Here is a 21,254-nt window from a genome sequence, read left to right on the forward strand (position 1 = left end):
AGCACCAAAGTCTTCCCAGTTCAGTCCTGAGGCTACAAATATTCTCCTGTGTCAGGATATCCATCTTCTGTTCAGATCTTCAGCAGACTAGAGTTCAGTGGGCTTTCTCTACAAGGCATTGACAGAGGGCTTCAGAAGATTGGACCTTCCAGAGACATTGTAGTAAATAATATAGTACCAAAGCAAGGCTAGGTCCCTTAGCTTCCTCCCGTGGCCCTTTGGCAGACCTGTTCAAGCAGATCCACAGATGGGGGCAAAGAGCTTACTCTTGAAGGACCCCAAATCCCCTTTTGATCTTTTAAGGCCCACCTGTCCGCCCTCCCCACCGAAAGCCTTGGCCCCATCCCCGGGGGTCTTAGAAACCAAACTATATATTTAAAAGGAGCTCAGCCCGCCCCCTTCCAAAACATTTGCCCATCCCTCTGCTGAAGAGATGGGTTTTGAAGAAGAGAGGACTTTGGATCAGAGGCCAGGGTGGAGAGAAAGGGATCAGTGATCTTAGAAGACCAAGAAAATGATGGAGATAGCCAAGAACTCACTTCTTGTATGTGTGACTGATTTGTGTGTGTGTGTGTGTGTGTGTGTGTGTGTGTGTGTGTGTGTGTGTGTGTGTTTCATGGCTTCATTTTCACACACGAGATGTTCATGTGTGAAGTTGGCTGTATTTTTTGAGACATAGCCACAGGAACGTTAATGGAACGGGAAGTTGCCTTCCGTCCGATCTCTTCCCACCGTCCATTTTCAGCCTTTGCCTTCTCTCAACATCAACTAAAGCATCCTGGTCCCTCTCCCACCTCTCATTTCTGCCCCGCAGCCTCCTGGAGATGATGATGGAATCGGCCTTGACGGACCTGAAGGAGGCGACCCCAGCCCTGCTGCCCAGCCTCACCCAGAATGCCTTGAAACTGCTCCATCTCCTCCAGGATTTCCTGTTCTCAGAAGGTCACAACAACCAGGCCCTGTGGAGTGAGAAGGTGGGTGACTGGGAGCCTTGGACCGTGACCCTCGGTGGGAGGGAACTCTGCTGAGGCCGGGGAGGAAGACTTCGGAGGCCCTTGAGCTGCTAGAAGGACTTGTTGAGTGTAAAGGTGGCTTACTTCTATTGCTTCCATTCAAAAATAAAGACAATTTAAAAAAAAAAAGCAAAGAGGAACACGTCCTCTCTAGATAAGCAGGGATTGGCACCCGACAAACCATCGGGCAGAAAACAAATCTCCTGATCAAGGAGAAAAACCTTTGCCCTACCGGCAGGGCAAGGCTACCACAAACTCTACACTACGGTCGCTCTGATCATCTCAACAATTCAACCCTGAACTACAAATACTCTCTTGGACTGGAAAAAAAAACTTCCGCAGATGAGAAAGATTGTTAGAGGCCGTAACAAAATAGCCCACCTTGCAAATGTTCCAGGTTTAAAAGCTTTAAAAGATCTTGACGATTTAACGAATCCCCTAATTAAAGAGAACTGGAGGCGGGCCTACCTCAGTTCTCAAAATTTTGCCTAGGAATCAGGAATTCCTAATTCTTGCCATTCAACTACAAATAGTCCTTGCCTTACAACCATTCATTTAGCGACCGTTCAAAGTTACAATGACATTGAAAACCATTTTTCACAGCTGACCATCACATCATTCCCCCTGGTCACATGATCAGAATTAGGATGCTTGGCAGCTGGTTTATATTTGTGACGGTCGCAGCGTCCCGAGGCCATGCTTTTTGTGACCTTCTGACAATGGAAAAGCCAGATCCATTTAACAACTGTGTTACCAAGTGCAGTGGTTCACTTAACAACTGCAACAAGAAAGGTCGTAAAATGGGGCAACTGTCTCTTACCAACGGTCTCGCTTAGCAATGGAAAAGTTGGGGTCAGTTGTCATAAGTTGAGGGCCACCAGTGTCCTGGATCCTGCCATGAGGTTTAGGAGGTTGACCTTCGAAGGACCCCCACCCATGAGAAAGGGTGGGAGAGAGACCAGGTGTAGAACACGAGCTGAAGAGTCCTTCCATTGATTGTCTTCTTCTATCCAAAAGAGAAACGTGGATTGTACATGGGAAGGGAACGAGAGAACGAGGGATTTTTCCTTTGACTCATTCGTCTTCTCGTCTTTCGGCCCTAGATTTATGAGAGTGCCAACAGCCTGCTGGACAAGTTGGGGGTCTGGTACCACTTGGCAAACGGCACTTTGGACTTGAAGGAGATGGCCCAAATCGGCCTCCGAGTGCTGATTGGATACATCATGCTGGAAGACATACAGGTGAGTCTCCAAATTTCTACACAGTCTGTCCTCAGGTATGGACAAACCCAGGTTTGTCTTCCCACATTGGTTATGCCCCATGAAGTTAGGGTCAGCTCTTAATGACCACACAGGTAGACCTGTTCCAGGATGATCTGACACCAACCTGTCTCTGTCCAGGGGCAGCCCTGGTTCCTGACACTAGGTTCTTGAGTCATTGCAGTCTGCGAATGCACAGACACGAGGGAAGGCACATTTTAGAAGTAGCGGTTCCTCCAGATCTTGGACATCTGGGTGTTTTGAAATCAGCAAATCCAGCAGGATTGCCAGGTGCTTTGCATAGACTTATATGCATAGAATTCAAACTAGCTACTTCATTGTTTTCAGCCTATAATACAGGAATCTCCCTGGACAGCCGAATTTTGCCTGGGAACGACCAGTCTTGGTAAGGTTCACGGGCCTTTAGGGCAGGGCTCTCCAAACTTGCCAACTTTGCTGAGGAATTCTGGGAGTTGAAGTCCATCAGTCTTAAAATTACCAAGATTGGAGACACCTGATGTAGGGAGTCAGACTTTCCCGCTTGTGTTTACATAGTGCAAGGGTAGGCAACCTTGGCTCTTTTATGATTCCTGGACTTCAACTCCCAGAATTCCTGAGCTAGCCATGCTGAGGAGAAAGGGAGAGGCTTCCATGCTGAGCCATGCTGGCTCAGGAATTCTGGGAGTTGAAGTCCACAAGTCATGAGGGGGCCATAGTTCCCCCATGCTGGCTCAGGAATTCTGGGAGTTGAAATCCACGAGTCATAAAAGAGCCAAGGTTGCCTACCCCTGGCCTAGGCCTAGGCCGCTTTATGACTGGTGGACTTCAGTTCCCAGAATTCCTGAGCCAGGCAAGCTGAGGGGAAAGGGAGAGGTTTCCAAGCTGAGCCGTGCTGGCTCAGGAATTCTGGGAGTTGAAGTCCACCAGTCATAAAAGAGCCAAGGTTGCCTACCCCTGACATAGTGAGTCTAAGCTAATTCCCCACTTGATCCCTCCTCTCAACTGCCAGAATTGATCAAGAGCAGGTGCACAGGCCTCAAGAGCATGCACCGATGCCCAAGATCTGCCAGATTTGATATCTCCGAAATGTCGCAGATTTCCAAGCTCCGCCGTGTGTAGTTATAGCTGCAGGTGGCTCTGGAGAGCCCTGTTCTGCCTCCTTTCTGGCTCTCTCTCTCTCTTTCCACAGTGCAGAAGAGATTTTTGCCTTTTCTGCTTTTAGTTCTTTGGTCTAGGATAGATTCTCCTTCCTCAGCGGTCTTCTTCCTCTTTCCAGCTGCAGTCCTTGGCCTACGTCAAGCTCCATGCTCTCCTCCAGACAGCTTCAGCCCCCAGGAAAGAGCAAGCCTGTTACCTGCTGGGCAAACTGGAGACCCCATTGCGGGCTTCTCTGCACACCAAGTCGGAGACTTCCTCCTGGGTGGTGCCCATCATCCGGACTCTGATGGACCAGTGCTACGACACTTTGCAGCTCCAGCACTTCCTGCCCTCTCTGCCGCCTACCAATGGCAGCCCCACCTTTTATGAAGACTTCCAGGTCTTCTGCACCCACCCGGAGTGGCTCACCTTCATCGAGAATCACGTAAGCTAAGATGCTAAACAATGGAAGAAGGCCACGAGGAGTAACTGTCTCCCTATACCGCCGATCTTTTTTTTTTTTTTTTGCAACTTTGAGAATACCAGACGTGGAAGGGACCTTGGAGGTCTTCTAGTCTGACCCCCTGCTGAAGCAGGAGGCCCTTACAGAATCATAGAGAAACAAGAGTTGGAAGGGACCTTGGAGGTCTTCTAGTCCAGCCCCCCTGCTCAAGCAGGAGGCCCTGTATTATTTCACACAAATCACCGTCCAATCTCTTCTTAAAAACCTCCTATAGCGGGGCACCCACAACCTGACTTTCTTGCCCTTAGCAAAGTGGTCTGAAGCAGGTCTAAAGGGGAAGGAGGACTTCCAAGCCATCTGGTGCAACACTTGGGTTCGGGCCACGAATCCAAATTAAACCACCTTCAAGAGGTGACTCTCCAGCCTCTGCTTGACAGCATCCAGTGGTGGGGCCGTTGGTACTCTGAGCTTTGCTGTAGAGGTTTCATGACCCAACTAGATACCATCACTAGTGCTAGAAGCTAGAAACCCACTTCCTTCTAGCACCGATGATGTTAGCTAGTTGGGCCATGAAACGTCTGCAAAAAAATAACCAAGCTCAGAGACCTCCGAAGACCCCACAGTCATCGTTGTTGTCCTTCTTCTCCTCCTCCCCTCCTCCTCCTCCTCCTCCTCCTCCTCCTCCTCCTCTCACTCCTCCTCCTCCTCCTCTCCACAATCCCCACTCTTTTCTCGCACTGATGATGTTAGCTAGTTGGGCCATGAAACGTCTGCAAGAAAACAACCAAGCTCAGAGACCTCCGAAGACCCCACAGTCCTCCTCCTCCCCCTCCCTCCCTCCCTCCCTCCCTCCCTTGCTCCCTCCCTCCTCTCTGTGGGGCCTCTGCTTCTGTTGCGCTTCCTGTTTTCCACTCAATGCATGTGGACCTTCTTCTGTGTACAGGTAATGCTCAACCGATGGCCGTTCCTTTAGCAACCTTTGGCTATCCTCCAAAACCTTCCATTTTCAAAACGTTGAGTTTTACCTGCCCCTTTGTGTCCTCTCGCTGTCCCTCTTAGTGACATTTCCCGCTGGGTCTCACTCCCAGGTACAGCCCACCATGGCCCAGTTTGAAATGGACACGTTTGCCAAGAGCCACGACCACATGTCGAATTTCTGGAACTCTTGCTACGACGCCTTGATGAGCAGCAACCAGCGGAGGGAGAAGGAAAAAGCCGAGAGCCGGAGGAAGTTCCAGGTAGGTGGGCAGGCAGGTGTGGGAAGATGGGCAGCTGGGCAGGTAGATGGGCAGGTACAAAGGAAGGTGACAGGCGGATGGGCAGGTGGCCAGGTGTATAGCTACACTGGCAGGTAGGTGGTTAGGTGGCCAAATATGTAGGTAGTAGGTGGGCAGGTGGATGGTTAGGCGGTTGTCTAGGTAGGTGGGCAGGTGGGTAGTTAAGTGAACAGGTATGCAGGTATGTTGTCATATGGGTGATTAGGTAGGCAGATGTGTATGTAGGTAGGCAGGTAGGTGTAGGTGGGCAGGTGTGAAGATGGTCAGGTGGGTGGTTAGTTGGTCAGGTGTGCAGGTAGGTGGGCAAGGTTGTAAATAGGTAGGTGGGCAGGTGGCTGGTTAGGCAGGTGTGCAGGTGGTGTGCAGGTGGGCAGGTGGCTGGTTAGGTAGGTGGGCAGGTGGTTGCTTAGGCAGGTGGGCAGGTGGTGGGCAGGAGGGTGGTTAGGCGGCAGGTCTGTAGGTAGTGGACAGGTGTGCAGGTAGCCAGGCAAGTGGATGGTTAGATGGGCAGGTGGCCGGTTAGAAAGACGGATGTGTGAGTAGGTGGACAGGTGGGTGGTTCGGCGTGCAGGGATGTAACTAGGCCAACAGATGGGTCTAGTCATTAAATGAATCTGGCTTCCCCCATTGATTTTACTTTTTGGAAGTCAGCTGGGAAGATACCAAATGGATATTGCAACTGTCGTAAATACACACTGGTTACTGAGTGTCGAAATTTTGATCATGTGACCGTGGGAATCCTGTGACTGTCGTAAGTGGGAGGACCGATCATATGTCCCTTTTTTCAGGGGCATTATAACTTCGAACGAGCACTAGAGGATAAACTGCAAAGGAAACGCTGGTCCCAATTACGATCGTTCAGTCGAAGGTGCAGGTGGACCTTGATTATGACCAAATTTGAGCCCCAAATTTCTGTTGCTAAGCAAGAGAGTGGCTCAGTGACTTTTGCCCCGTTTTATGACCGTTCTTTCCACACTTGTTAAGTGAATCACTGCAGCTGTTAAATTAGTCACACGGTCGTTAAGTGAATCTGGCTTCCCCATTGACTTTGCTTGTCAGAAGGTCGTAAAGCAGGATCACGTGACCCCGGGACATTGTGCAACCGTCATAAATGCAAGTCAGTTGCCAAGCATCTGAATTTGGATCACGTGACCCATGAGGTGCTGCAATAGTCATAAGTGTGAGAAACGCTCCTAACTTGTAACTTCGAAAAGACACAAACAAACTTATAAAGGAAGGACTACCTGTATACTTTTCCCTTTAAAAAATGGTATTTAATCATAAGTGTGAAAAACAGTCCTAAGTAAATTTTTCCAGTGCCTTCAAATGGTCACTAAATGAATGGTTGTAAGTCAAGGACTATGTGTAAATATCTGGAGAAAAGTCTCCATGCCCAGCTATCCCCTTCAGCTTTGGCAATGGCAGCCGAAGGCTTCTATTGTTATTTATTATTATTAATGTTTCTACTATCCTGCTTTCTGGTAGGTTTATCAAATTTGGAACCTTCGCTTTCTTTTTTTCCTCACGTGCGGCAAGACAGACAGTCCCAAGATTGAAAAGTCTCGAGGGTCAATCCCCACTTCCACCACTCCTGATTTTTTTCCCCTCTTCCTGTGTCCACCCATGGTATATCTCAGTTGATCCCTGTTGTAAGTCAAGGATTATCTGCATTTGCACCCGTTCCCGTCTTGCTTTTTCTCAGGACATGATTCTGGAGCCTGTAATGAAACGGGCCAAATATGAAAACATCCGACACACAAATATGCTGAAGCAGATCAACCATCACCACAACACGGTCTTGAAGCAGTGGCGGGCTTTGCAACGGCTGCTGACTTCACAGCGCTCGGCCTGGGCTGATCGGTAAGTGGGGGGGAGTCTCCCTTGCAGCCCCCCCCCCAACCCTTCAGTCTGTCAGAAGCCCCCGAAAGGTGGTTACCTGGGCTCTGGGAAAGGGTTGATTCTTTTTTTCTTTTTTGGGGAGGCCTTTTCTTAAATTTAATTTTATTTAGAGATAGTCCACTACAACCTTTATAAGGTTATTTAATTAAAATTTAATTTAATTTTAATTTTTATCACGATGGTGAGGATGATAACATTTTATAAAACATTTTTTTATAAAATTATAAATTTTATAAAATTAATAGAAGTATTTAATTTTCTAAAATTTCCTAAATTGTACTAAAGTTAAATTTTAATTATAAAATTATTTTTAAAATTATAAAATTTTTAATAAAGATAAAATTAATAATGATGTTACTGGTTTTAACAATTAGCCTATAGTGGTTCATGAATTTAGCATGTTTTCTGCCAAAAAACCCCTCATCTTCTCTCGTTTCCATCCAGGAATCCACCTGAGATTCACTGGAAGCTGTCCAACGTGGAGACCTACTCACGGATGAGACTCAAGTTGGTCCCCAATCACCATTTTGACCTCCATGCAGAAGCCAGTGCTTTGCGGGACAATCTTGGTGAGAAGAGGTTGTGAGAATGGGAACTTGCAGGTTGAAAACATGAGTGATGCAAAGGGCTTGGTTCCTTCTAGGATAGACATGGTTGGTTCTCACTAGCCAGGATCAAAACCCCCCAAAGAAGTCTCCAAGTTGTTAATTTGTCCAATTCTGAAGTCCCCAGCCTGAAATTGGCTCTCCCTGTCAAAAGATTTAAGGGGGTGTTCCTCAACCTTGACCCCTTTATGTTATGTGGACTTCAACTCCCAGAATTCCCCAGCCAACACTTCTGGCTGGGGAATTCTGGGAGTTGAAATCCACTCAATTTTTTTTGTAATATATTTCATTGATTTTTTTTAAAAATAAATCACTTAATAATTGGTGAACAGTGTGATGTCTGGGTTACATCTGTAAAACAATCACTAATTGAATTCTATAATCCATAATCCACATAATAGCTTAAGTTGATTTATTTCCTCTTTTCCCAAAATATCCTCTTTTGCAAACATTAATACTATTCTTATTGTTTCGATATATAACAATTAAATACATATTTTCCCAATAGTCCTAAAAATAATAATCACATCAATATAATATTTCTTTTCTGATCCTGTTACAGTCCTTATTTTAATTTGTTTTGCCCACCAAATTCTAGATATTCTTGCTGGTTAAGATTTTCTCAAAAAATTAATTACGTTTAAGAATTTAACTCTTATTTTTCCATATGAACCATCTCACACTTTTACATTTCTTAAGGAATAGATAAAGCAATAAAAAAGAAAGAAAAACAAGGGTAAAGTAGCATAAAGAATAGCATACTACTTAAAATATATATCCCTCCTAAGCTAATATGTATTTATTTCCTAAATTTCTTATTCTTTTTAACCATAATTAAAAATATGTTTAATCTTTAAACATTCCATTTAATGCATCTAGTCATCTAGTCCTTTAACTCTTATTCAAAACATTTTTATCCATTATAATTTTCTTAAAATTCAATCACATTTAAATATCTAAAACATTTCCTTTATCTAAGTCATTCCAACTTTTTTATATTACTCATATCAAGAAAGAGAAAACGGGAAAAAAAGCATACTATGTTATATTTAGGGAATTCATCCCTCTTAGAGTGACACGTATATTCCAAAACTTTTCTATTTCTTTAACCGTATTCAAACAAATGTTTCTTGTTTAAGTATTCTCTCCGGTAAGTCCCATCATCTATTTTCTTGGTTTCCACTTTAGTCTTTTTCTTTTGCCCAGTGTCCTTCTTAAAGAATGTATTTTGCTGAATCAAAAAGGTTTTCCGTATGTTCGTGAATGTTGCTGTAGAAATAAAAAGTAAATCAGGTGAAGTGTCTTTGTACAGGACTTCTGCCCTTCCGTGTTTGTTAAAAAATCTTTTACTTTTTCTTTCTCTCCGCTTCTCTCATCATTTCTCTCCGATGTTCCTGACATCTCTACAATCCATTTTATCCAATCTGTTTTCTTGTCCTCAGATTTATTTTGTAGTCTTAAGGGATAAATTGTTTTTTTTTTCAAATTCTTGTGAATTTTTCCCCCACTAGGATTAAATCATGTTTCTGTGTTTTGTTAAGTTCCATCTTTAAGTCTCTATTCTCAATTCTATATCCATTTATCTGTTTTATCTGCTCCTTCTCTGTTATTGTTTTCTGGGAACTTTTGTTGTCGTAGAGTTAACTTGGAAATAGATTGATTTATATTTTCAAAATTGTTTTGGATTTCTTTGTGATTTAGTCATTGTTGTTTGAATTAGTTGCAGCATACTATGTATCTCTTCCTGTGAAGTATTTATGTTTTCTTGACATGTTCTTTCTTCATGTATCTGATCCATGATAGCCAAGAATTTGAGTTTTCCTCTTCCTTCCTTTTCTCTGCAAATAGCTTTAGAGTCCCAATTAGATAAATATTTGTAATCCAAAAGATTTTTTTCTGAAATATATCATTCTCTCTTTGTCTACAGTCCAGATTATTGTCTTTTTTTGTCACTGCTGGTCTTTGTTGTTAAAGCTTTGAAGGTCACAGACACAGATTACCTTTTCCCAGATTTTGCCAAGTCTTAAAATTAAAGTCATAGCTGTCATAGTCTTCATCTGCCACTAGGTGTCAGCAACTATTTGTTTTTCAATTTCGAAAATGAACAATTATCTTTAAAATGAGAGTCTTAACCATTCAAACAATTTTAGATTTATCCAGATTTAAGTTTTATTTAAGGTTTTATATTTATTTCACTTCCATATATTTTGATCCTCCATAAAAAGATTAATTTGCCACTTCTGTTAGTATAAGGGTGGGGCGGAAATCCCCCTCCTTCCCTTTCGGAGGTATTTTGCTTCTTGGGGATCTTTTCCAGGAAATTAAATGTAGAATAGAAAAGAGAAGATCGAATTCCTCACCCAGTTTCAAGTACGCCGTTCACAGTTGTGCTGCTTAGTGCTTTTGGACTTCAGTTGCTAGTAGCTTGGGCTGGTCGATGCAATATGGCCAGCCTTTCTCCTGTCAGGTTAGAAGCCTTTCTCCAAGTCAAATGGAATGGCCATCATCATTCCAGAATCACTGGACCACCTTTCTTTCTTTGTTGCCTCTCTGGGACGACTTAGACCCATTTAGGGTCCCCTGGCAGGGTGAAATTAGCTGCAGGGGTGCGGAGAATCCGCAAGCCTGCAACCCATCGCTACTGCGCAAAACCGGAAGTCTCTGAAGTCCACACAAGTTCAAAAGGTCAAAGATAAGTAACATCAAGTTGGTTCTGTTAGCATGGAGAAGGAACATCACCAAAAACTAAGTTTTGATCCATCAGCAGAAGCTTTAGTAGAAGTTGGTCAGGTTTAGTGAAAAAGGTGGCCATCTTCTCAACCAGAGGTCCATCAGGTATTTTGGAAGCATAGCTCCCATCCTCCCCATCACGTTCATTGACCTCATGGGATCCCGTAGAACGTGGCTACCGTTGAGAACATCCTTCCCAACCAAGGAAGGTCCACCAGTGGTTGATGGCCAATTCCTTGCTTAAATGTGGAGAATGGGCAGAAAAAGAAAGTAGACAGTTTAACCATTCAGTTCCATGTCCTTCTAGGTGCTGATGGCTTACACAACCCGGCAGAATCCCTACCTTTAGCGGTGGCCAAAGAAGCCAAAGTCAGTGAGATGCAGGATGATCAACTGGCAGAAGAAGACCTCTCATTCTTGGACACTCAGTGAGTTTTGTCATGCCCCCCCCAAGAAGAGGTCTTCTTAAAGATCCCAGAGTCGTTGTCCTCCTCCTCCTCCTCCTTTTCATCCATGCAACCCCACTCCCTTCTAGCCCTGATGATGGTCCCTAGTTGGGTCATGAAACGTCTACAAGAAAATCACCCAGCTCAGAGAGCACCAAGGACCCCACAGTCCTCCTCCTCCTCCTCCTCCTCCTCCTCCTCCTCCTCCTCCTCCTCCTCCTCTTGCCTTACAGCACTGATGACGTTCCCTAGTTGGATCACTAAATGTCTGCAAGGAAACTACCCAGTTTAGAGAGCACCAAGGACCCCATAGTCCTTTCCTCCTCCTCCTCCTCCTCCTCCTCCTCCTCCTCCTGCAAGAAATGTCCTCCTCCTCCTCCTCCTCTCTGCAAATGTCCCGTCCTTCTAGCACTGATGATATTACCTACTTGGGTAATGAAATATCTGCAAGAATGCCCCAAAGCTCGGAAATGACCCCATTGCCTTCCTCCTCCTCCTCCTCCTGCTGATGATGTTCCCTAGTTGCATTACGAAATGCCTGCAAGAAAACCAGCAAGCTCAGAGATCACCAAGGACGCTGCCCCTCTCCATAGATCTTATACAAAGTCCTCTTCCGGCTTCCTCTCCATCTAGCAATGGGGACATCCTTCGTTTTTAGCTCACTTTAGGTTTTTACCTTTTTGCCACCTTTCCCTCGCCAGCCGAGAGTTCCTGATGAGGACCGGCATCAGAAGTTGCGAGGCAGCTTAAATCTCTCTCTCTCTTTTTTTTTTTTTTGTTTTCAGGCTAGAACCCAAAGAGCAAAACCAGCGAGAGAAACTGCTGATCTCGGAGGATTGCGAACTCATCAGTGTTGTGGCTGTGATCCCGGGGCGCCTGGAGGTCACCACACAACAGATCTATTTTTATGACAGCAGCAGTGAGAAAGAGGAGACCGAGGACGGTAAATGAGTGCAGTGGAGTGTGAGAACGGCCTTGGGAGATAGCAGGAAGGGCGCCAATAGTCCTCGACTTACGAACAGCATTGTGCTCAGTCAATTGTCCCTTTTTTCAGTGCCCTTGTAAGTTCAAACAATCACTAAATGAGTAATTGCAAGTCAAGGACTCCCTGTATTGATACCTGTAGACAGTGGTGGGATCCAGCTGGTTCACACCGGTTACCAGGGGTAGGCAGCCTTGTCTCTTTGATGACTCGTGGACTTCAACTCCCAAAATTCCTGAGCCAGCCTGGCTCAGCTTAGAAACCTCTCCCTTTCCCCTCAGCATGGCTGGGTCAGGAATTCTGGGAGTTGAAGTCCACCAGTCATAAAGCGGCCTAGGCCAGGGGTAGGCAACCTTGGCTCTTTTACGACTCGTGAACTTCAACACCCAGAATTCCTGAGGCAGCCTGGCTCAGCTTGGAAACCTCTCCCTTTCCCCTCAGCATGGCCAGCTCAGGAATTCTGGGAGATGAAGTCCACGAGTCATAAAAGAGCCAAAGTTGCCTACCCCTGGGTTAAACAGAATCAATACCTATGTTTTTCTTCAGTTCAGCGAACCGGTTGTTAAAATGGCACTTGAAAAAAGCAGAGTCTGTGTGCGCGCCTGCCTTGTGCTCACCCCGCATCCGCCACACTCTCCACAACACACTGCGCTGATCTGAGGCGGCCAGCCAGGCCCCAAAACGCCACCAAAAACAGCGAAGTCAGCATGTGCATCTGCTATGCACTCACCCATCAGCCGTGCTCTCCACACCTTGGATCAGCTGCAGCGCACTGACACAGGCATGGCTGACACAGGCAAGGAAGGAGTGCACAAAAACTCCACGTTTTTTGGCGGCGCTTCGGCGCCTGGCTTGCAGCCTCGGATCAGCTCCAGCGCGCCATGGAAAGCTTGGCGAACGCAGGGCAAGCACGAGGCAAGTGTGCTTTTTCCGGTGGCGCTTTTTTTATACTTAAAGCAGTCATTAGGGCAGAGAACCAGTTATTAAATTATTGGAATCGCAACTCTGCCTGTAAAGATGTCAAGGGAGGTAGTTTCTTTCCTCCAGCATGTACCATACAGGTAGTCCCCGACTTGCGGCGATTCATTTAGTGACTGAATTTACAACAGCAATGAAAAAAGTTCCAGGATCATTTTTCACACATACGTTTACTCCTAGGTATCGGACATGACTTCAAACGCCCGCTCTCTCAGCTCCGGGAGCTGCACCTGCGCCGTTACAACCTGCGCCGTTCAGCCCTGGAGTTCTTTTTCATCGACCAGGCAAACTATTTCCTCAACTTCAAGAAAATGGTAATGGGAGCTTTGTTCCCTCAGGAAAGGTGCACGGGGGAGGTGACAAACCAGGTGCGGGTGCCATCTTGGAAATAAGAGAAATTTGATCTAGTGTTTAAGGCACCAGGGTAGAAAGCAATAGTTGGTGAGTTCTAGTCCTGATTTAGCCTTGAAAGCCAGCTGGGTGACTTTGGTCCAATCCCTTCCTCTCAGCCCAACCCACCTCGCAGGATTGTTGTAGGGAAAATGGGAGGAGGAACGCTTGTTGGATGTCTTTACTGCCTTCCGTTACTTATAAAAATAATTCAGACAGGATAGAAATAAATTAAATCGAATCGAATTGAATTAAATTAAAAGTAGAGTAGAATACAAAATATTAATTAAAAATAATATAATTAATAAAAAAATAAAAGTACCGTATATACTTGAGTATAAGCCGAATTTTTCAGCCCACTTTTTGGGCTGAAAAATTCCACTTCGGCTTATACTCCAGTCAACAAAAAAAACTTACCGAGGACTTGTGCGCGGCCGAGGCTTTGGTGCTTCCGGGATCGCCCGCACCTCTCCCAAGCCACCGCCGTCCGAGACCTGCCGAAGTTTGGGGAGGTTTGGGGAGGTGCGCGCGCACCTCCCCAAACTCCGCGCCTTGCCTGCCTGCTTCTTTCCGCAGCGGAAAGAAGCAGGCAGGCAGGGCGCGGAGGAACGGAGACTTGCCGACGTTTGGGGAGGTTTGGGCGCCTCCCCAAACCTCGGCAGGTCTCCGTTCCTCCTGCCGACCTTTGGGGAGGTTTGGGCGCCTCCCCAAACCTCCCCAGGTCTCCGTTCCTCCTGCCGACCTTTGGGGAGGTTTGGGCGCCTCCCCAAACCTCGGCAGGTCTCCGTTCCTCCTGCCGACCTTTGGGGAGGTTTGGGCGCCTCCCCAAACCTCCCCAGGTCTCCGTTCCTCCTGCCAACCTTTGGGGAGGTTTGGGCGCCTCCCCAAACCTCGGCAGGTCTCCGTTCCTCCTGCCGACCTTTGGGGAGGTTTGGGCGCCTCCCCAAACGTCCCCAAACCTCGGCAGGTCTCCGTTCCTGTTTGGGGAGGTTTGGGCGCCTCCCCAAACCTCCCCAAACCTCGGCAGGTCTCCGTTCCTCCGCGCAGACCTGCCGACCTTTGGGGAGGTTTGGGCGCCTCCCCAAACCTCCCCAAACCTCGGCAGGTCTCCGTTCCTGTTTGGGGAGGTTTGGGCGCCTCCCCAAACGTCCCCAAACCTCGGCAGGTCTCCGTTCCTCCGCGCAGAGGAACGGAGACCTGCCGAGGTTTGGGGAGGTTTGGGGAGGCGCCCAAACCTCCCCAAAGGTCGGCAGGTCTGCGCGGAGGAACGGAGACCTGCCGAGGTTTGGGGAGGCGCCCAAACCTCCCCAAACAGGAACGGAGACCTGCCGAGGTTTGGGGACGTTTGGGGAGGCGCCCAAACCTCCCCAAAGGTCGGCAGGTCTGCGCGGAGGAACGGAGACCTGCCGAGGTTTGGGGAGGTTTGGGGAGGCGCCCAAACCTCCCCAAACAGGAACGGAGACCTGCCGAGGTTTGGGGAGGTTTGGGGAGGCGCCCAAACCTCCCCAAACGTCGGCAGGTCTGCGCGGAGGAACGGAGACCTGCCGAGGTTTGGGGAGGTTTGGGGAGGCGCCCAAACCTCCCCAAACAGGAACGGAGACCTGCCGAGGTTTGGGGAGGTTTGGGGAGGCGCCCAAACCTCCCCAAAGGTCGGCAGGAGGAACGGAGACCTGCCGAGGTTTGGGGAGGCGCCCAAACCTCCCCAAAGGTCGGCAGGAGGAACGGAGACCTGCCGAGGTTTGGGGAGGCGCCCAAACCTCCCCAAAGGTCGGCAGGAGGAACGGAGACCTGCCGAGGTTTGGGGAGGTTTGGGGAGGCGCCCAAACCTCCCCAAAGGTCGGCAGGAGGAACGGAGACCTGCCGAGGTTTGGGGAGGCGCCCAAACCTCCCCAAAGGTCGGCAGGTCTGCGCGGAGGAACGGAGACCTGCCGAGGTTTGGGGAGGCGCCCAAACCTCCCCAAAGGTCGGCAGGAGGAACGGAGACCTGCCGAGGTTTGGGGAGGTTTGGGGAGGCGCCCAAACCTCCCCAAAGGTCGGCAGGAGGAACGGAGACCTGCCGAGGTTTGGGGAGGTTTGGGGAGGCGCCCAAACCTCCCCAAAGGTCGGCAGGAGGAACGGAGACCTGCCGAGGTTTGGGGAGGTTTGGGGAGGCGCCCAAACCTCCCCAAAGGTCGGCAGGAGGAACGGAGACCTGCCGAGGTTTGGGGAGGCGCCCAAACCTCCCCAAAGGTCGGCAGGAGGAATGGAGACCTGCCGAGGTTTGGGGAGGCGCCCAAACCTCCCCAAAGGTCGGCAGGAGGAACGGAGACCTGCCGAGGTTTGGGGAGGTTTGGGGAGGCGCCCAAACCTCCCCAAAGGTCGGCAGGAGGAACGGAGACCTGCCGAGGTTTGGGGAGGCGCCCAAACCTCCCCAAAGGTCGGCAGGTCTGCGCGGAGGAACGGAGACCTGCAGAGGTTTGGGGAGGCGCCCAAACCTCCCCAAAGGTCGGCAGGAGGAACGGAGACCTGCCGAGGTTTGGGGAGGCGCCCAAACCTCCCCAAAGGTCGGCAGGAGGAACGGAGACCTGCCGAGGTTTGGGGAGGTTTGGGGAGGCGCCCAAACCTCCCCAAAGGTCGGCAGGAGGAACGGAGACCTGCCGAGGTTTGGGGAGGTTTGGGGAGGCGCCCAAACCTCCCCAAAGGTCGGCAGGAGGAACGGAGACCTGCCAAGGTTTGGGGAGGTTTGGGGAGGCGCCCAAACCTCCCCAAAGGTCGGCAGGAGGAACGGAGACCTGCCGACGTTTGGGGAGGTTTGGGGAGGCGCCCAAACCTCCCCAAAGGTCGGCAGGAGGAACGGAGACCTGCCGACGAGCCGCGGCCACACAGGGTATTCCTGTGTATTCAGGCTTGCAGAACGGCGGATCGGCTTATACTCGAGTCAATAACTTTTTCCAGTTTTTGGGGGTGAAATTGGGGGTCTCGGCTTATACTCGAGTCGGCTTATACTCAAGTATATACGGTAAAATAAAGCAACATAAAATAGAATAGAAAAGAAGTAAAATTAATTAAGAACATAAAAATAGAATAGAATAAAATAGAATAGAAAACGTAATTGTTAAAATAAAATAATTAAAATAAAAACAAAAAAATAAAATAAACATAATATAAAATAATTAAAATAAAAATAAAACAAAAAAATAAACATAAAATAATATTGTCAAGTTTCCAACGTGTGGGCTTTTCAAGTGACTCTGAGGCATTGTTTACCTTAAAAGTCCTTTATTAGCCTAATACACCGGCAAATGCTTGCTCGAAGGAAGCTGGAATCTGAAATCTCTGCCCCTTGCACAATATATTAAAACACAATTCTCCACCTTTCTGATTTTGTCATTAATCATATTCTCCAATTAATTTAAAGAATCAGTTTCCCTTCCCGTTAGAAAACCCGCCAAGGTCTTATCTTCTTTAGTTAGAGATGGCCTTGAAGGTGCAATCCTACTCGTCCCCCCTCCCAACCTTAAACTAAATCTCTTAAAGCAGTTCACAAGTTTAACATATGAAATGGCTGCCGCTTCTTCATCTCTTATCAAGCAAGAACATTCGATGTTAGCAGCATTGACAAATATAAAATAAAACAAAGCAAAGCAAAATTAAAAAAATAGAATAGAATAAAATAAAATAGAAAATAAAACAAATTAAATTTAAAAAATAATTAAAAAATTAATTAAAAAATAAAATAAAAATAGAATAGAACAAAATAAAATAGAAAATAAAACAAATTAAATTAAAAAATAATTAAAAAATAAAATAAAAAATAAAATAAAAATAGAATAGAACAAAATAAAATAGAAAATAATTAATGTAAAATAAAAACGAAATAATATAAAAATAAAAAGTAAAATAAAGCAAAATAAAATAAAACAATTATAAAGTAAAATAAAACATGAAATAAAGCGTGAAATAAAATAACAGTTGCCTCACCCACCGCTCCCTCCCTCCCAGGTGAGGAACAAGGTCTACTCCACCATCCTCAGCTTGCAGCTTCCCAGCCAGATCTACCAAGGCAGCCGCTCCCCGCAGGACCTGCTCAAGGCCTCTGGACTGACTCAGGTAACCCTCTTTTCCCACGGACAGGCAAAACCAACCTTCTGGATCGTTCCTTGAGCAGGCGTAGGGTGCTCCCCGTTTGGGAAGAGCCAGAGATCCCTCCCACCTGACTCGGCAACCGTTGGATTGCCACGTGAATTTGTTTCATCTCTCTACCCGGCTAGTACTTGACATATGTTTAGAGGCCGTTCGACAGCACTGAAAAAAGTCACTTATGACCAGTCCTCACACTTATGACCGTCTTCGTATCCCAGCAGCCAAGTGATTAAAATTCAGGCATTTGACAACCGGTGTGTATTTACAACAGCTGCAATGTCCTGGAGTCCCGTGATAACCCTTGGCCATCTTCCAAACAGCCAGATTCGCTCAACGACTGCAGTGATTCACTTAGTTAACTTGCCAAAAAAGTGGCATAAATGTAGCATGACTCATTTAACAGCCGCCTTGCTTAGAGTGGAAATTCTTCTCTCTGTTGTGGTCATACGTTAAGGACCACCTGGGTTCAAAATATTTGATATCAAATGGATTTGACCCGCAATCCTCCCTCTTTCCCCAGTATACAGGTAGTCCTCAATTTATGACCAAAATTAACGCCAAAACCTCTGTTCCTAAGCAAGACAGTTGTTAAGTGAGCTTTGCCTCATTTTATAACCTTTCTTGCCACTGCTGTTAAGTGAATCACTGCAGTTGTTAAGTTAGCAACATGGTTGTTAAGTGAATCCAGCTTCCCCATTGACTTTGCTTGTCAGAATGTCGCAAAAGGGGATCACGTGACCCTGGGACACGGCGACCGTCATAAGTGTGAAAAACGGTCCTAAGCAGTGCTTTTTTTGTAAAAGAAACAGGTGCCGTAACTCACACATGTCATACAACCCGCCTTGCCTACCCTACAAGGTTCCATCCAAAAAAGGTGCCGGAACTCCGTTCTGAGCGTTCTATGACAAAGAAAGCCCTGGTCCTAAGTAAAATTTTCAGTGCATTCAAACGATCACCAAATGAATGGTTGTAAATCAAGGACTATCTGTACAAATCTGGAGAAGAGTCTCCAGGCCCAGCTATCCCCTTCAGCTTCGGCAATGGCAGCCGAAGGCTTCTATTATTATTTACTATTATTAATGTTTCTACTATCCTGCTTTCTGGTAGGTTTTATCAAATTTGGAACCTTCGCTTTCTTTTTTTCCTCACGTGCGGCAAGACAGACAGTCCCAAGATTGAAAAGTCTCGAGGGTCAATCCCCACTTCCACCACTCCTGATTTTTTTCCCCTGTTCCTGTGTCCACCCATGGTATATCTCAGTGGATCCCTTTCTTTTCCTCCTCCAGAAATGGGTCTATAGGGAGATCTCCAACTTTGAATACCTCATGCAGCTGAATACGATTGCAGGGCGCACCTACAACGATCTTTCTCAATATCCCGTGGTAAGGCCCCAGAATAAGGGGGGGAGGCATAGAAAAGGGGAGGGGTCTTCTGGAACCCTCCTCCTCCGTGGCCCCAAGATGAAGCTCAAGCCTCTTTTCTTTCTCCCTCTCGTTCAGTTCCCCTGGATCCTGCAAGATTACCTCTCGGAGACGCTGGATCTGAACAACCCGGCTGTTTTCCGGGATCTGTCCAAGCCCATCGGAGTGGCCAATGAGAAGCACGCCAAGGCTGTCAAAGAGAAGTGAGTATGAGGTCTCGTTGTGAGCATTTCCTGTGCTGTCCTGTTTTGCAAAGAAAAACGAAGCCCGGTTGCCTTGCAAAAAAGCGTCTTTGGGATAACTATGACTGAGAATCTCCATAGCCGTGATTTATGACAGGTCCTCGTACATATAACCATTGCAACTTCCCCACAGTCGAGTTATCCCAATTCAGGCTCTGGGCATCTGCCATATGTTTTCCCCCAAGGTCACATGATCACCATCTGTGACCTTCCCAGTTGACGTCCAACAAGCAAAGTCAATGGGCAAAGCCAGATTCACTTAACAACCGTATGACTCACTTAACAACTGTAGTGATTCGCTTAGCAACCGTGGCAAAGAAAGATGTAAAATTGGGTGCGATTCGCATAACTTGCTTCTAGCAACACAAATTCTTGTCCCTACCTGTCATTCTTTAAAAATTTGGCCAATCCTGGCATTCCCATTTGAAGTCTTGCAATTGTAATGGACATCCCTTCCCAGAATCCCTCGCCAATGGAACCCTTGCTAGGGATTCTGGGAGCTGAAGGCCAACTCATCTGCCCAGCAGTAAAAGTGGAACTACAGAACTTTTGCATGAAACATGCACTCAGTTACACAATGCTCAGAAAGAGGAGAGCCTCATGGCATGCTTGGCGAAGGAGCTTTTCAAAATTCTTTGGGGTGAAATAAATTTGGGGTACCCCACAGAGGTCTCCGTATTGGGAGCAGCACAGCCTGCCAAAAAAGCTGGGCCACTACACCCAGCCTTAGTGTGGATGTGTGCACAGGCATGACTGTGCTGTATAGGTAGTCCATGATATGTGACCCATTGTTTACTGACCGTTTGAAGTTAAAACTGACCCCCCCCAAAGCTATGACCCAGTTATGGCTACTGCAGCATCCCCACAGTCATTCATCCTTACGATCAACTTCAAGAATACTGTATGGCACCTCCTGTCTATCGCCCTCATCCTGCCCTGCTGGGTCCCTGCAGTTGTTGGGGGTCTGATGGTAAGGTGCAGCAGGCCCAAAAACTGTGGGGTCCCCATGATGTGGGAAGCATAGCACAGGGTGCCTAAGAAGTTGGGGGAGGTCTTGAGAATCCCAAAGCAGCCAGCCTGTGCTAGACTTCCCAAAGGCACCCTGAATTCCACTTAGCGACCCAAGCAGTCACTTAATACGGCATCAGGGAGAGATGAGTTTGGGAACCTTAAGCGAGGTGATCACATCACAACTGTCACAACGTACCACCACCAACTCTATTGCCGTCGCAAATTGAGATCCACCAGTTATAAGTCATCGGATTTGACGAAATTCTCCGTGAAAGTTTCCAGCTTTCCATCTGAAGCTCCTGGAGATACGTACATGGTGGTTTCAGGAATGTCGTTGCCCACCTCAGTTCGACAGTTCTTGAGCTTGAGCTTGGAGCAAGTTGTGTATTCTGGGTGGATCTTTGGGACTTCCTTCCACCTCATAAGGCAGGAATCCACAAATGGATTTGCGGAGCAGATCCTCAAATCTTATCAAGAGACCCAGCTCCCTTCATCCTTCGTGTCAGCCTCTCCTGATCTTCTTGTGTCCTAACTCCGTCATTCCAGGTACGAGAGCTTTGAGGACCCGACAGGGATGATTGACAAATTCCACTATGGCACCCACTACTCCAACGCAGCGGGCGTGATGCACTACCTGATCCGCACAGAGCCGTTCACCACTTTGCACATCCAGCTGCAAAGCGGGAGGTGAGCTGGAACGTGACCCTGAACCGCTGATCCTTACCGTAATAGTATCCTCGTTTCGCTCCAAACCCCGATAATGTCCAGAGTTCCCCAATTCAGCAAAAGTTTGATCTGGGGAGTGGGGTTAGGGTCCCACAATGAATTTGGTTGGGTTGTTTTGTTGTCGAACTAACAGAGCGAGATCAGGCTGACGTCGCGTCTGCACGCTCAGTCCTTGGCGCGAATCCTTATTATTCCGGCTTCTGTTCACATCACAGGTTTGATTGCTCCGACCGTCAGTTCCACTCAGTCCCTGCCGCTTGGCAGGCTCGTTTGGAGAACCCGGTGGATGTGAAGGAACTGATTCCGGAATTCTTCTACTTTACCGATTTTCTGGAGAACCGGAACGGTAAGGAGTGTCTCCAGCAAGCAGGCCGTTCGCGTGTCCAACAGAGAAATTGGACGCAAGATATCAAAATTTGGGTCCAAAGCATTGCAAGTCGTCCTTCGCTTAAAACACTTCATTTAGCGCCCCTTCAAAGTTAGAACAGCTCTGAAAAAAATGACTTACGACCGTTTTTCACTGTTACGACCGTTGCAGCCTCCCCACGGTGAC

At 47.3% G+C, this 21,254-nt stretch overlaps 1 protein-coding gene across 1 annotated transcript in view; it reads left to right on the plus strand.

The window, feature by feature from the left end:
- The window catches only part of NBEAL2 (neurobeachin like 2), a 125,858-nt gene that overhangs the window by 88,402 nt on the left and 16,202 nt on the right, over window positions 1-21,254 (plus strand). Inside the window, exons 28-41 of the mRNA XM_081344247.1 lie at window positions 746-974; window positions 2,117-2,254; window positions 3,549-3,854; window positions 4,961-5,110; window positions 6,852-7,009; window positions 7,493-7,617; window positions 10,691-10,811; window positions 11,615-11,772; window positions 12,970-13,103; window positions 17,161-17,268; window positions 18,588-18,683; window positions 18,801-18,925; window positions 20,522-20,662; window positions 20,917-21,047. Of these exons, the coding sequence (XP_081200373.1) occupies window positions 746-974; window positions 2,117-2,254; window positions 3,549-3,854; window positions 4,961-5,110; window positions 6,852-7,009; window positions 7,493-7,617; window positions 10,691-10,811; window positions 11,615-11,772; window positions 12,970-13,103; window positions 17,161-17,268; window positions 18,588-18,683; window positions 18,801-18,925; window positions 20,522-20,662; window positions 20,917-21,047 (2,120 nt within the window). The remainder of the gene's footprint in view (window positions 1-745; window positions 975-2,116; window positions 2,255-3,548; window positions 3,855-4,960; window positions 5,111-6,851; window positions 7,010-7,492; window positions 7,618-10,690; window positions 10,812-11,614; window positions 11,773-12,969; window positions 13,104-17,160; window positions 17,269-18,587; window positions 18,684-18,800; window positions 18,926-20,521; window positions 20,663-20,916; window positions 21,048-21,254) is intronic.

The sequence above is a fragment of the Vipera berus genome (genome assembly GCF_964194415.1).
Source record: "Vipera berus genome assembly, chromosome: Z".
NCBI classification, from domain to species: domain Eukaryota; kingdom Metazoa; phylum Chordata; class Lepidosauria; order Squamata; family Viperidae; genus Vipera; species Vipera berus.